The 13,147-nt window shown below is 34.0% G+C and overlaps 1 protein-coding gene across 1 annotated transcript in view; it reads left to right on the top strand.

Annotated features, from left to right (window-relative positions):
- The window catches only part of MED13 (mediator complex subunit 13), a 93,849-nt gene that overhangs the window by 40,171 nt on the left and 40,531 nt on the right, over positions 1–13,147 (top strand). The window contains exons 10-11 of the mRNA XM_082603166.1: positions 10,301–10,514; positions 11,527–11,608. Of these exons, the coding sequence (XP_082459292.1) occupies positions 10,301–10,514; positions 11,527–11,608 (296 nt within the window). The remainder of the gene's footprint in view (positions 1–10,300; positions 10,515–11,526; positions 11,609–13,147) is intronic.

Below are 13,147 nucleotides of genomic sequence, written 5' to 3'. Positions count from 1 at the left end.
GTCACTATTATAATTTAAGGGTGGAAATGATGTAGGTTCTTAATAGTAGGACTCCAGAATGGTTTCAGGGTAGGATTTACAATAATAAATCCTTTGAGTATTTGAGTATTAATTTTGCATAATTTCTTTACTGTGTTTTCTCCTCAGGGGACCTCTTTGTTACGAAATATTTTAGTCACAAAAAAGTGGAGAAAATAATAACATTTATCCATCAGCAAACTTAAGAATTTTACGTACAGTTAGAACCCCTGTGTACTATTTTTCTTCCTCCATTCTTCCTTCCACTGTCCTGAATTTGGTATTTATCATTTGTATACATGTTTTTATACATGTAGCTCTAGTTAATTCATTTTACTTGCTCTCTAGTATTTCTTTGTAATGAATATGCCATAATTTATCTACTCTCTTGAGATGGACATGTTGGTTATTTTCAATTTTTCACAAAGGATGTAGCAGTGAACTTTTTTGTACACATTTCCTTGTATACGTATATATATATATATATATATATATATATATATATATAAATATATATATATATATATATATATATAAGAATTCCTCTAGGGAATACAGCAAAAAGTGGAATTGCTGGGCCATGGGGTATGTCGATATTCAACATGAAGGGTTGTTGCCAAGTACTCTCCAAACTATACTAATTTACACCCTCATCAACCAGCAGAATATGGGAATAGCTGTTCTACATTTTCCTCAGTACTTGGTATTATTCGACTTTTAATTTGGCTAATCTGCATGCAGAATGGCCTATTATTGTCTTACTATGTTTTACAGATTCCTAGTGAGGTTAAGCATCACTTAAAGTGTTTACAGGCCTGTATATCATATGTTTTAGTCTATTTTCGTTTCTTTTTTTTCCTGATTTATTCTACTCATGTTCGGTTATTAATCTTATAATAATTTTATGTGCCTCGGATATCATTTTTAGTCCATTTTTTTTTTCTTTTCTTCCTAATTATTCTTTGTATATTCTGGCTATCAATCTTGTATTAGTTATCTGTGCTACAGATATCTTCCTCTGTTCTGTGGTTTGCCGCCTTTGTCCACAATATGTATGACATACTTTGGGGCAGAAATAGGGTTTTTTTCAGGTCTCCCTTTACTTTCTGTGTTGTTCTGATTATATTTATTATCTGTCCCACAAGCTTTTTGCATTTTTATCTATAGTGGGGTTTTTTAAAATTTTTATTGGACTATAGTTTACAATGTTGTGTTAGTTTCAGGTGTAAAGCAAAGTGAATCAGTTACAGTGTTTTTTTAAAGGTGAAAGTCAACCAACCATTATATTCATTTTACCGTTATATTCATTAAAACTGTCTACCTATTTATCAATGCAAGGCCAAGTAGTTTGCAAAGATTACATTTCCTTCTCTATCAGTCTCTAAAACTTTTCGGGTCTTTAGCTTAGAATGTTGAAATTTCACAAGAATATGTGTATACATAGTGGTTTTTTATTCATGACTTGTACTGAACTTTTGAGGAGGGCTGGTTCAATTTGAAGTCTTTTTTGTCCCGTCACTGGGAAGTTTCTCTTTTCTTGGAAAATATATCCATTTTTTTCCCCCATTCTCTGCAGAACCTCTAGAATTCAGATGTTGAACTTGTGTATTTTCTCTCATTTTCCATCTTTTTTTCCTGAGGGGATTCCTCAGCTTCTAGCCCTTTTCTTAAAGTCTTAATATTTGTTTCTCATGTTTTTTTAATTTCTAAACTTTTTTTTTAAATAACAACCCCTTGTTTAATGTCCTGCAACTTTTTTTCCTTTAGAATTACTTTATTTTGGTCTTTTTCTTTACTATACTGATTCTCATCATATTTCTTCTTATCATTTGATCTTATACATTTTAGAATGAGGGAATGAATAGATGAGCTGATTGGAAATTTTGTGTATAAAGGCAGAGCCTTATTGATTGGCAGGACTTAACTCACTCAACAAATATTTTAGAATGAACTGTGTATCAGTTCCAGAAACTTTGCTTTATGGTAATGGGGTAGGGGATGTTTAGGAGGGGAGGCCTTGTACCTAAACTTCCAGGATAAAAAGGATCTTATGCCTTCACCAGATAGTTTATTCATTTTTCTTAGAAAAGGAAGCCTTTCAGGACTGGGGGGCAGGGGCAGGGGGATAAATTAGGAGTTTGGGATTAACGTATACACGCCACTATATATAAAATAGATAAACAACAAGGACCTGCTGTGTAGCACTGGGAACTATATTACAATAGCTTGTAATAACCTATAATGGAAAAGAATCTGAAAAAGAATATATATACACACATACACACAAAACCCAATCACTTTGCTGTACACCTGAAACACACAACATTGTAAATAAACTATACTTCAATTTTTAAAATGGTTATAAAAAAATAGGAACACTTTGTTTCTCCTTTTTCAGCTTTTTTTCATTTCTGTCTAGAGATGTAAGTCCAGATTTTCTCTGGTTTTTAGGCAGTTTGGCTCTCCTGTTGTTTATATAGTTTGCCCTTAGCCCCCTCTTGCATATTGTAAGCCATGAACTTTCTCTGCTGTGTTTCATTGATTTTGAGCTTCCCTGAGACTAAGTAAAATTCCTGATCTATTTATAGCTTCTTTCTCATTTTCCCTACTGTTAGAGATATATTTTCTTTTAAAATTCCTTGGTTATTATTTTAGTAGACAAACCCATGTGCTTCATCTAGCACTTTGAATCTTAAAGGCATTCTAGTATGACTTTTTTTAAAATTAAAATTAATCTGGACTTGAAATTGAGGGACTTGAGAATACCCTTATGATCATGGAAGACGACTAACTTAGTTAATAAATTAGCAGATTTCTTGAAAGCAAATGATGTCTTGGAAACAAGGCTTAAAAGATCTTAATCTTATCTGTGCTGGATGTAATATAAAAATCCAAGCTAACTTCAACTCTTTCCTGAAACTGTTGGTCTCCTTGATTCTATACTTCTCTTTATATAGTCTGTATACAGCAGTCAGAGTGATCATTGTAAGTTAAATATAATGTTACTCATTTGCTTAAAACTCTTCAGTAGTTTCCCTTTATATTTAGAATAAAATCCATACTCTTTCCCTCATCTGTAAGGTTCTACACAATCTCCTGCATACCTAGTTCTTTACTTGTATTTACTGGTCTCCTGTTTGCTTCCTGATTTAACCACACCAGCTTTCTTGCTATTCCTTCAAAAAAGTTAAGGTCATTCTTCATGGCCTTTAGAATTGCATTACGGGGTGGGAGGAATACCTCGCCCCTTACTCTTCAGTTGAACTCAAAAGTTACCTTCTCAGGAGGTATTTCCTTGACCACAGTACCTAAACTGTGACCTCTCTTTAATCCCCAAGTCACAACCTATCCTGTGTACTACTTTCATTTTCTCCATATATATAGTTATCTGAAATTATATATTTGTTAATGGTCTCTTCCCTATTAGAATGTAAGCTCTATGAGGGCAAGGACTTGGTCTTGTGCACTACTGTGTTGTTCCAACTTACATGCACGCACGCACGCGCGCGCGCCTTCCCAAAACAATCCTGGGCACATAGACATTCAGCAGATATTGGATGAATGAAATGACAATATGATCCTAGATTACTTTATGATTTTAAAACATTTCTTTCTAGGTGTTATATTTTCTTATTTAATGTATGTAAAAATGTAGTGATGTAAATATTTTCAGTTTTAAGAACTTTAAGAGTGAGTTTTTATGGACATATTATATTCATTAGGTTTAAGAATTCTAGCCATAACTATTTAGTGTATTGGCTGCTTGTGTGCATGAGCATCCGTAAGTGAAATGAAAGTCTCTTGGAAGTTAATACAGTTTAACCTTAAGAGTCGGTTCTAAAATTACTTCGGCATTTTTCTCATTGAATAAGAATGAGAAAGAAGCATAATGTAGAAAGGTAACATGCAGAGTAGAATGGTTCTGGGTCATGATTACGTAAATTAAGGAAAATACATGCCTCTGCCTGTTCCTGGTCACCATCTTTTTCTACCTCATAAAAGAAGACATAAAAGATTGAATAGAGGATTTTTTGTTTTTAAAGTTGAATATGAATACAGTTTTGGTTATGCTAGTTACTAAAATGTGTGTTGTGTCACAAATTACTTGTAGATAGAATCCTTGTTTTCGTATTGTAATACTAGATTAGAATAGGGTAGATATCACAGAAGGTCAACCATCAGAGTCCTCGCTGCTGTATGAACTGAGAAATATTTGTGGAATACACCTGTTTTATACTTGATAGGTTAGAAGTTTTGGTCTTACGTTTTAATCATCTAGATGATTTTATTCTATCTTCCTGAAGTTACTGGCAGTAGTTCTCAATTGGAGCAGTTTCTGGCCGCCTCCCATCCCCCCACCCCCAGGTGACATTTGGCAGTGACTAGAGACATTTTGGTTGTCACAACTGGGCGTGTGCTACTGACATCTGGTAGGTAGAGGCCAGGAATGCTGCTAAATATCTTACAGTGTATAGGCCTGTCCCCCACAACAAGGAATTTTCCAGCCCAAAATGTTAGTAATGTTGAGGTGCTTTAATGTTACAAATAACTTACTCTAGAGTTCAAGTTTCTGTTAAAAGTTATTAAATTAGATATGCCAAACATGTTTAATGATTAAGTTTCACTAGGGAGCTCTCTCCCATACTGCTTTAGTCTCCCCCAAACCACAGTAAAATACCTGGCATGGTCTTCAGTGTTCATGTTATGCTAAAAGAAAAGTTATTTTTTCTCATAGTTAAAAAGATCTTGTTGGAATAACTTACTAATTCAAGTACCTGCTCTTAATATTAGTTGAGATGGGATATCATGAGGCTCAGTCATCTCCTTATAGCAAGTTGGCAAAGCCAGTTGACAAAGTCAGATGATGTTCCTTGTCATTAAAAATAAATTCTAGGGCCTCCCTGGTGGCGCAGTGGTTGAGAGTCCGCCTGCCGATGCAGGGGATACGGGTTCGTGCCCCGGTCTGGGAGGATCCCATATGCCGCGGAGCGGCTGGGCCCGTGAGCCATGGCCGCTGGGCCTGCGCATCCGGAGCCTGTGCTCCGCAACGGGAGAGGCCACAACAGTGAGAGGCCCGCATACCGCCAAAAAAAAAAAAAAAAAAAAAAAAAAAAAAAAAATTCTAAAAATTACTATTACGCTTTCTTAGTGTCATTTAAACAATCTTAAATTCTTTGTAGAAGCATTCTGTATTTTTAAGATATAATATGATCAAACATATTTCTGGTAATAAGAGTAATCCATTCAAAAACCTGGTTTGTTTTATATTAAAAAATTTGTGAATTTGTGTTACCCAGTCATTGTAAATTTCTATTATCTTTTTCCATGCTTTGAGTTTTGAAAATGTTTTTAAATATATAGCAGTTAATTTTAATGAGGTTAATTAGAGGGCTGTTGCAACTCCTATATTCTTTCTCCTTTCTTAGGAAGATTATCTTTCTTTTTTAATTCATACTCCTCAAAGATACACTTTTTCAGTTTGAATAGAACTGAAATTTCTATAATATACAAGATACTGTAAGGCACTGTTGGGGTATAAAGTAGATTTGGATCCTGGCCCTAAATGAAATTGTAGTCTAATGGAAAATAGTATTAAATTCTCTGATACAGCTATATAGATAAGATACAGTAGGGATGCAGAGCCAGAGTGGAGAATAATTCATTTATGGAGATCAGAAGCTTTATGTAGTTTTGTATGGATAGATTATAGGGTGCTCCTTAGTGGTTTGCTGTGTTATGGTGAGAAATGAGACCTAAAGAGTGGGATAGGGCTATATAATGGAGTGGCAAAATATTATTTATAAGGTGATATAGGGGCCTCATTAGGAAATTAGAAAGACATGGTAGGGATGGAGGGATTTTATAGATGTTGTGGAGTAGACTAAAGAACTTTATGGCCAATTAGATACATAATACAGAGGGACAAGAATGCATCAGTAGAAATTTAAAAATGGTTTCTTTATAGTAGTTGACTTCTACAGATGTGTGCCTTTTTAGAAAATTATGGAGGAGAAGTTTAGACCTTTGTTTTATTTATGTTAAGTGACAACTCAGTTTCCATTTGGCATAAATAAATGAAGTTTTCCATTGATTGGTTTTAAGGGGTGAGCACTAGGCTTTCATAATAGGTAGATAAACAAAAAGAGGTACCCTTTTTCAGTTTTAGATGGTGGTGGCTGCTTAACTAGTGCAGAGTAATTTCTTCATCATTTCTAAGCATTTCCTTTATTCTTAGACTTCATGTGCAGCAGTCGATGCCAAATTTTTTAGCAGCTACTTTAAAGCAAAATTCCTTTTCTAATTTGTTAGAATTTATTTGGAGGGGAGAGAGAGGTTGGGGGTGGAGCATAGCATATCTCCCACACAAGATATACACATCTGTAGCAAATATCTTTATTTTCTTTTTGCTTCTAATTATTTTTAGTTTCTTTATTAGTTAATGATAACATCTATTTTAGATTAGTGGCTTAAGACCTTGTAAGTTTTAAAGAAAGCAAAATTTCTGCCAAGAAACATTATAGTTGTTTTTAAATATATTTTTTCAAGGGTCTAGCACTTAGTTTTAATAGAATTTGTGCCAGCCTAAAACAGTCTGTAACTCTTGATTCAGAAGGAACCTTTCTAAACCCTGAACAAAGAACTGTACTGGAGCATAGTTCTTATTATGTCTTATTCAGTATAAAAAATACATCATGATATCTTAACCATAATATCCCTCAATAGAATTAGCTCTTACCTTGTATATAATATGTATATACCAGATTTTTATTGTATGTATCTAGTTATATAATGCATTATTTGATCTCTAAAAGATAGTTTCTAATTTTTTGTTTCATAGAAAGAAGTCTATGATGAAATAAACTTGTTTTGATTTATTGTATTCTAGACCTTTTAAGATTTTTTTCTTTTTAAGATTTTTTTTCTTTAAGTCTTCTTTATTTGATATCTTATTTGAATGCAATAAAGCTATACTTTTGACAGCTAGCTTGACTCAGTTTAAGGATTGGTTATGAATATTGGAGATGGTACTGGAAAAGTTACTATTAAAATTTTTTGAGATTTATTGAATTCATTTCTTCATTAACATTTCCTGAACTGTAGCTTATCTCCTGTAATTGCCAATTCTAAAATATTGTCACACCTTGTCTAGAAGAATTTTTATTGAATAAAGGCATAAAAGCATATGCTATAGGCCATGTTAAATTCTCTACAAGTACATTTTAGGATAGTATGTAACTTTGTCACAGTGAGAGGAAGGAGATATAGTTAATGAATAATATAAAAGTAATTTCAGTTTGCTATGGGCATTGCAAAGCTTCCTGTTCATGGCTGTACCTAATCATTCTTTTCCAGTTTGTCTGTATTTAGCTTTATATTTGATTGAAACTATCTCTGTAGTTAACTATTTGGCTATATGTGAAAGTTCCTTTTAGAAAAGGAGGGGTGTGTTGTTCCTATTCACAAAAAGTGTATGTATACTATATAATTGGAGAGTGAAGAAATGCTAACTTGAGTTTTTAATCTGGCATCTCTTAAAAAAATAGCAATTTTAATTTCTATTTTTATCAGTTTTAAAAATAGAAGGATGTGTAATGTAAATAATTTATATTTTTAATTTATTGTGAAGATACTCTTGATATTATTGACTTCATTTAAATTCTTTGCATATCCCATTGTCTGTGAGAACCATTCAATAAAATAACAAAAAGTTGTCTTTAGGTATTGCATTTGGTTTACTCATTTTTATTCCTAGTAGAGCCCTGTGCAGTAGGATTTTTCCTTTTAATGTTACTGCCTACTAGCTTAGCAACTACTTGCATAAAGAGTGTGGCAGTTTTCATGCTTCTGCTAGAGGACAACTTTATATGAAAAACAGTTGTTTTATTCACCTCAACACAGAGTAGTCTTTCAGCTTAGTGACTGGGGTTGAGGGGGGTAGGCTCTTAAACTTTCCGCCTATGAATGGTTATGTGAATTGGCATACTTAAAATCTTTCCAGCCCTAAATCTGCCACCATGTGACCATTTCTTTCAATATAATTTTCATATCAAAGAGAGCACACCCTCTGGTTCCTATTTTAATGATGTTATTTTAAGTATTAAATAAGAAAATACATGTCAAAGTAGATAGAAACGCTATTTTGAAAAGATTCACATTGGTATCTGATAGACAATTCAGGAAACATTTAGGGTCTAATATGGTGAGGTACAAAGCTTCTTCTAAGAAATAAATTCTTATTCATTTATAGACCAGGACTATTCTCACAGATAATTGTAGAATATAGCTCATTGACAGTTATGTTAGCACTGTGTTCCTATGGAAGAAAGTTTTTGTAGACTTGGGATTTTAGTTTGGGAATAAATCTGAGGCACATTGAAATAACAGTGACATATATCATATTGGATAGCATGTTTAGAAAATGTCAGTTATTCTTTTGATGACCTCTGTTTCAACCTTAGTTTATAGGGTATAGAGTGCTTCTCGTGCTGGACATGGGTGAATAGATTAACAAGATACGATACCTCTGTCATTCAAAGAATTTATAAACTAGCAAATACCTTTATTGATTCCAAACCTTACTTCTCGTATGATTGTTTTGTCCTGATACTCAGGACAGGCAAGTAGCGGCAGCAGTATCACTTCCTAATGAATAAAGATGATTTATTTCCAAGTACAACATACTGTATTTTAGAATTATTAACGCAAACACAGTATCTCAATCCTGTGTGGCTTTTAGATTTCATGTATTAACCTAGCAGGTATTTATTGACACCTATTATGTGCCAGGCACTCTTCTAGGCATTTGGGATAGTTCAGTAAATAAAGATAAGATCCCTGACATTTAGAGGCTTATAGTCTAGTGGAAGTGACAGACAACCATGAACATAAGCACATTATATAGTATATTAAGAGATAAATGCTATGGAGGGAAAAACAGAGCCCGGTAAGGGAGATCAATGTTGAGGCAGTGGACATATTGCAATTTTAAATAAGATCTCGTAGATAAGGTGACATTTAAACAAAGACTTGAAGGAAGTGAGGGAGTTGGCCATACAGATATTTGGAGGAAGAATGTTCCAGACAAAGAGAACAGCCAGAAGTGTGTCTGACCTGTTTGAGGAATATCAAGGAAGACCTTGGAAGAAGAGTAAGAGAGGGAAGAGTAGAAAAATAGAAGATGAAGTTGGAGGGGAAAAGAGGAGACATCATGGAAAGCTTTGGTAGGATATTATAAGGACTTTGTTTTTTACTCAGGGTAAAATAGTCATTGCAGGATTTTGAGCATTATCTGACTAGAAGCCTGGCTGCCATTATTACGGCAGCATGGGAATCTCAGCTTTGCAAACCATAGAGAACATGAATTTGGGAGTCTAAAAGTGTCATACACAAACCAAAAATGAATCATTTCTCTATTCCCACTCACCAAGCACCTTGGCCTTCGGAGATGTAAAAGTCCTGATGATTTCGAGGGTTCTGTGGTGCAGATCAGCTTCTTTTGTCTTCCCTCTCTAAGCCTTAGAATTCACCTTTCTCTGGTCTCTTTCCAATAGTTCATCTTTCTAACTTCAGTGTTGTCTTCTCGCCTGTTCTGTTGTCCTTTGTCATTTTATTGGATATTTTAGGAGAGTATAAACATATTTATCATTCACCATGTGGAACCAAAAAGACTAATAATTGATTTTCCAATGTGATTAGTAAAAACCTCTGAGATACTTGAGCCGAAACTCTGTTTGACGCTGTAAAATGTTTTGCTGGATTTATGGTAATAATGTTATTTTTATGAAACACAAGTCATTCTCTTAAGTTTTTTAAACTTAAAATATATCCACTCATGGCAGTAGGAAAAGGATAATCACTTTCATTGTATAAAGGTATAAATTGTATAAAAGTAGTGTCTCACTGTATAGCCCACATTTTGAGAGTTTCTGTGCTGGAACAGTTTAGATTTGAATCCCATTCAAGTGAATGGATTTGGACAAGTTAATGCAATTGAGGACTTGGGAACAGAGTGGATAACCAAAAGACAGCACATTTTGGTGGAAAGACTATGAGACCAGGATTTTAGCTCCATTTCTCTATTGCTAAATTTGATACTTCGGTAAATCACATAACCTTTCTATGCCTCAGTTTTTTCATTTGTAAAATGAAGGATTGCAAATTAGATCATCTTTAAATGTTTTTTTTTAATAATTCTAAAAAGTTTATGATACTTAAGTCATTTTGGAAATTTGTTATACTTTTATGGAGAAGATTAATTTTCCGTTTTTATTTTTTTATGCAGGTTAATGGTGCAATGTAAAAAACCTTTAAAAGTTTCTGATGAATTAGTGCAGCAATATCAAATTAAAAATCAGTATCTTTCAGCAATAGCATCTGATTCAGAACAAGAACCTAAAATTGATCCATATGCATTTGTTGAAGGAGATGAGGAATTCCTTTTTCCTGATAAGAAAGATAGACAAAATAATGAGAGAGAAGCTGGAAAAAAACACAAGGTAAGAGAAATCAAAGTACACCAAAGTGTCAGTGATCTGTAGCTCTGCATATAGTACCACACTTGTATTTGAGGGAAAAAAATTTATCATTTTAACTTAAAAAAACATTTTTAAAAAATAGGTAAATCAGGCACATTGTACACAATTTAAGAGCTTGTATGGGGTTGCAATTACAGCTGGTCTCTGATAATGAAAAGATCTTTATTGTTTGTTGTAAAAGTTTTGAGGTTGGAGAAAGAGTGCATTAATTTCTGTTATATTGAAATCAGGACATTTAGGTAGATGAACTGTTTTGATTTTGAGTTAAACTATGCTGTAAGTGAATTACCAGTTTTCAAAAATGCAGTAAAATGCACATCACTGAGTTTATAAAATACATGATATTTTGAATATGTGAATCAAGAATCTATAGTGCCCCTGAAAGTAAAATGTTTTGAGAATAAAGTGTGAGAGGTACAAATACTTACTTGATTAAAATTTTAAAAATCAAATATTTGAGGATCTATTAAGGACAGAGAAATCTATTAAGATAACTCTGCTAGATAAGAATTTTGCCGTAAATTCAAAATTGGAACTTGAAAGCTGTAAGAAAACTGTAAAGTTACAAAAAGGACCCAATAATATGTTTAATACAAAGAATTCATTTCACAAAGTTTTATTTAGCCTTACTGTGTGCCAGGTACTTGACATTTTGTTCTTCTGTAAATGTGAAAACAGTAGTATCTGGGAAGGCAGTAGGTATTGTAGAAAGAACATGGACTTCGGAATTGGGCAGATTTAGGTTGAAATCCCAGCTCCACTACTTATCAGCTGTATTTCCTGCGTTATCTTTAGAACTATTTTTTGTCTGTAAAATGAGTGTACTACTTCCTTATCATATAGGTTAGTTGTGAGAGTTATTGATGTCTGTACTACACCCAGCAGAATGCTTGATACATAGCTACTCAATAGTTGGTATATTTTATTATTGGTAAAATATGTATTTCAGTCTAATATGTAATATTGTATGCAGGTAGAAGATGTGCCATCTAGTGTAACAGTGTTATCACATGAAGAAGATGCTATGTCATTATTTAGTCCCTCTATCAAGCAAGGTAAAACTTTAATTTTCTAATTAAAATACTGCATTCCAGGATTGTTACTCCGAAGTAATCTGACATTGTTGGACTTTTAGTGTTCCTTTTTGCATAATTCATATGTTTCATAGAAAGGGACCTATCTTAAAATGATGGATTTATTGTTTATTTTGTACTGGGAGAAGCAAGTTTAGGTGATAGAAACTCTGTTTTGAATTGTTGGAACTTCTTTCCTTTTTTTTTTTTAATTTATTTTTATTTTTGGCTTCCTTGGGTCTTCATTGCTGTGCGTGGGCTTTTTCTAGTTGCGGTGAGTGGGGGCTACTCCTCATTGCGGCACACAGGCCTCTCAATGTGGTGGCTTCTCTGTTGTCAAGCACGGGCTCTAGGTGCTTGGGCTTCAGTAGTTGTGGCACGCGGGCTCAGTAGTTGTGGCACACGGGCTTAGTTGCTCTGCAGCATGTGGGATCTTCCCGGACCAGGAATCGAACCCGTGTCCCTTGCATTGGCAGGCAGATTCTTAACCACTGTGCCACTAGGGAAGTCCCTCCTTTTTTAACAAATAAAAATAATTTTCAGCTGTAAAATGAGGAGATAGGATAAGATCATCGCCTGAGATCTCTCTCAGATCTAAAAACTCAATTTATGAATTAGACTTTACTGTAATTTGGTTGTCCTTTTCTCCCCCTCTCCCCAAGTTAGAAGAATTGTTACTGAGGTCATTAATTTAACAAATATTTATTGAGCACATGTTATGTGTAGGCACTGTTCTCGGCACTGGAGATAGTGGTGAAGACTCCACTTTGAAAGTGTCTGATTTGTGCTACTTGTGAATAGAATAGAGAGATATGATATATTAGTTCTTTTACAAGATCTATTTAATTTTTGATGGAGGCAGAAGTAGTTGTCCTTTGTTATGTCCTTTGGTAACTTTTTAGGGGCAAAGTTTGGTTTTAGTATTTGGAATAAATAGAGAAGGTCAGTCAGGCTCTGTGCAACCATAAACAGGAATAAGAAAAAAAGTCCATCTGAATAAGGAAGAGATGGTCTTTCATTAAATAAATTTAGTTGTCAGTGGTTCTAAGTAGCTTAAAGTGAGTTAACAATTTGGGTTTTTTTAGCCTGTTTACCTACCCTAGGATATAGGAAATGTGTAATTGTCCCTGTGGTGTGGCTTTCTCAAAATGTGGACCATCTGCCACATTCTGGAGCATGTTTTGAGGTGAAACTGGGAAATCTTGGTTTTTAATAAATATCCTAGATGATTTTTACACACTAAAAATTTCAGAACTACTGCTTTAGTGAATCTTTAGGACAATGTGCAGAGGCACTTGGAAAGTGACTTTCACCTTTCTGAAAGGGAGGGCTATTTCAAGTTGTTTAACCATTCTGAGGATGCTTTGGAAGGTTTATACACCAAACTGCTTTTTTTTTCTTTCTTGTGTGGGAATGTAAGAGGAATTTAACTTTCCTTTGTATTTTTATTTTTTCTAAAGTAGTCATTTTTTTCCCTAAAACTGGGCGGGGGGGAGAAAGGAAAATAAAATTTTAGAACTG

Source organism: Mesoplodon mirus (genome assembly GCF_964341445.2).
Source record: "Mesoplodon mirus genome assembly, chromosome: 18".
NCBI classification, from domain to species: domain Eukaryota; kingdom Metazoa; phylum Chordata; class Mammalia; order Artiodactyla; family Ziphiidae; genus Mesoplodon; species Mesoplodon mirus.
The sequence above is the reverse complement of the archived record's forward strand: the minus strand, read 5'-3'. Positions and strand labels throughout refer to the sequence as shown.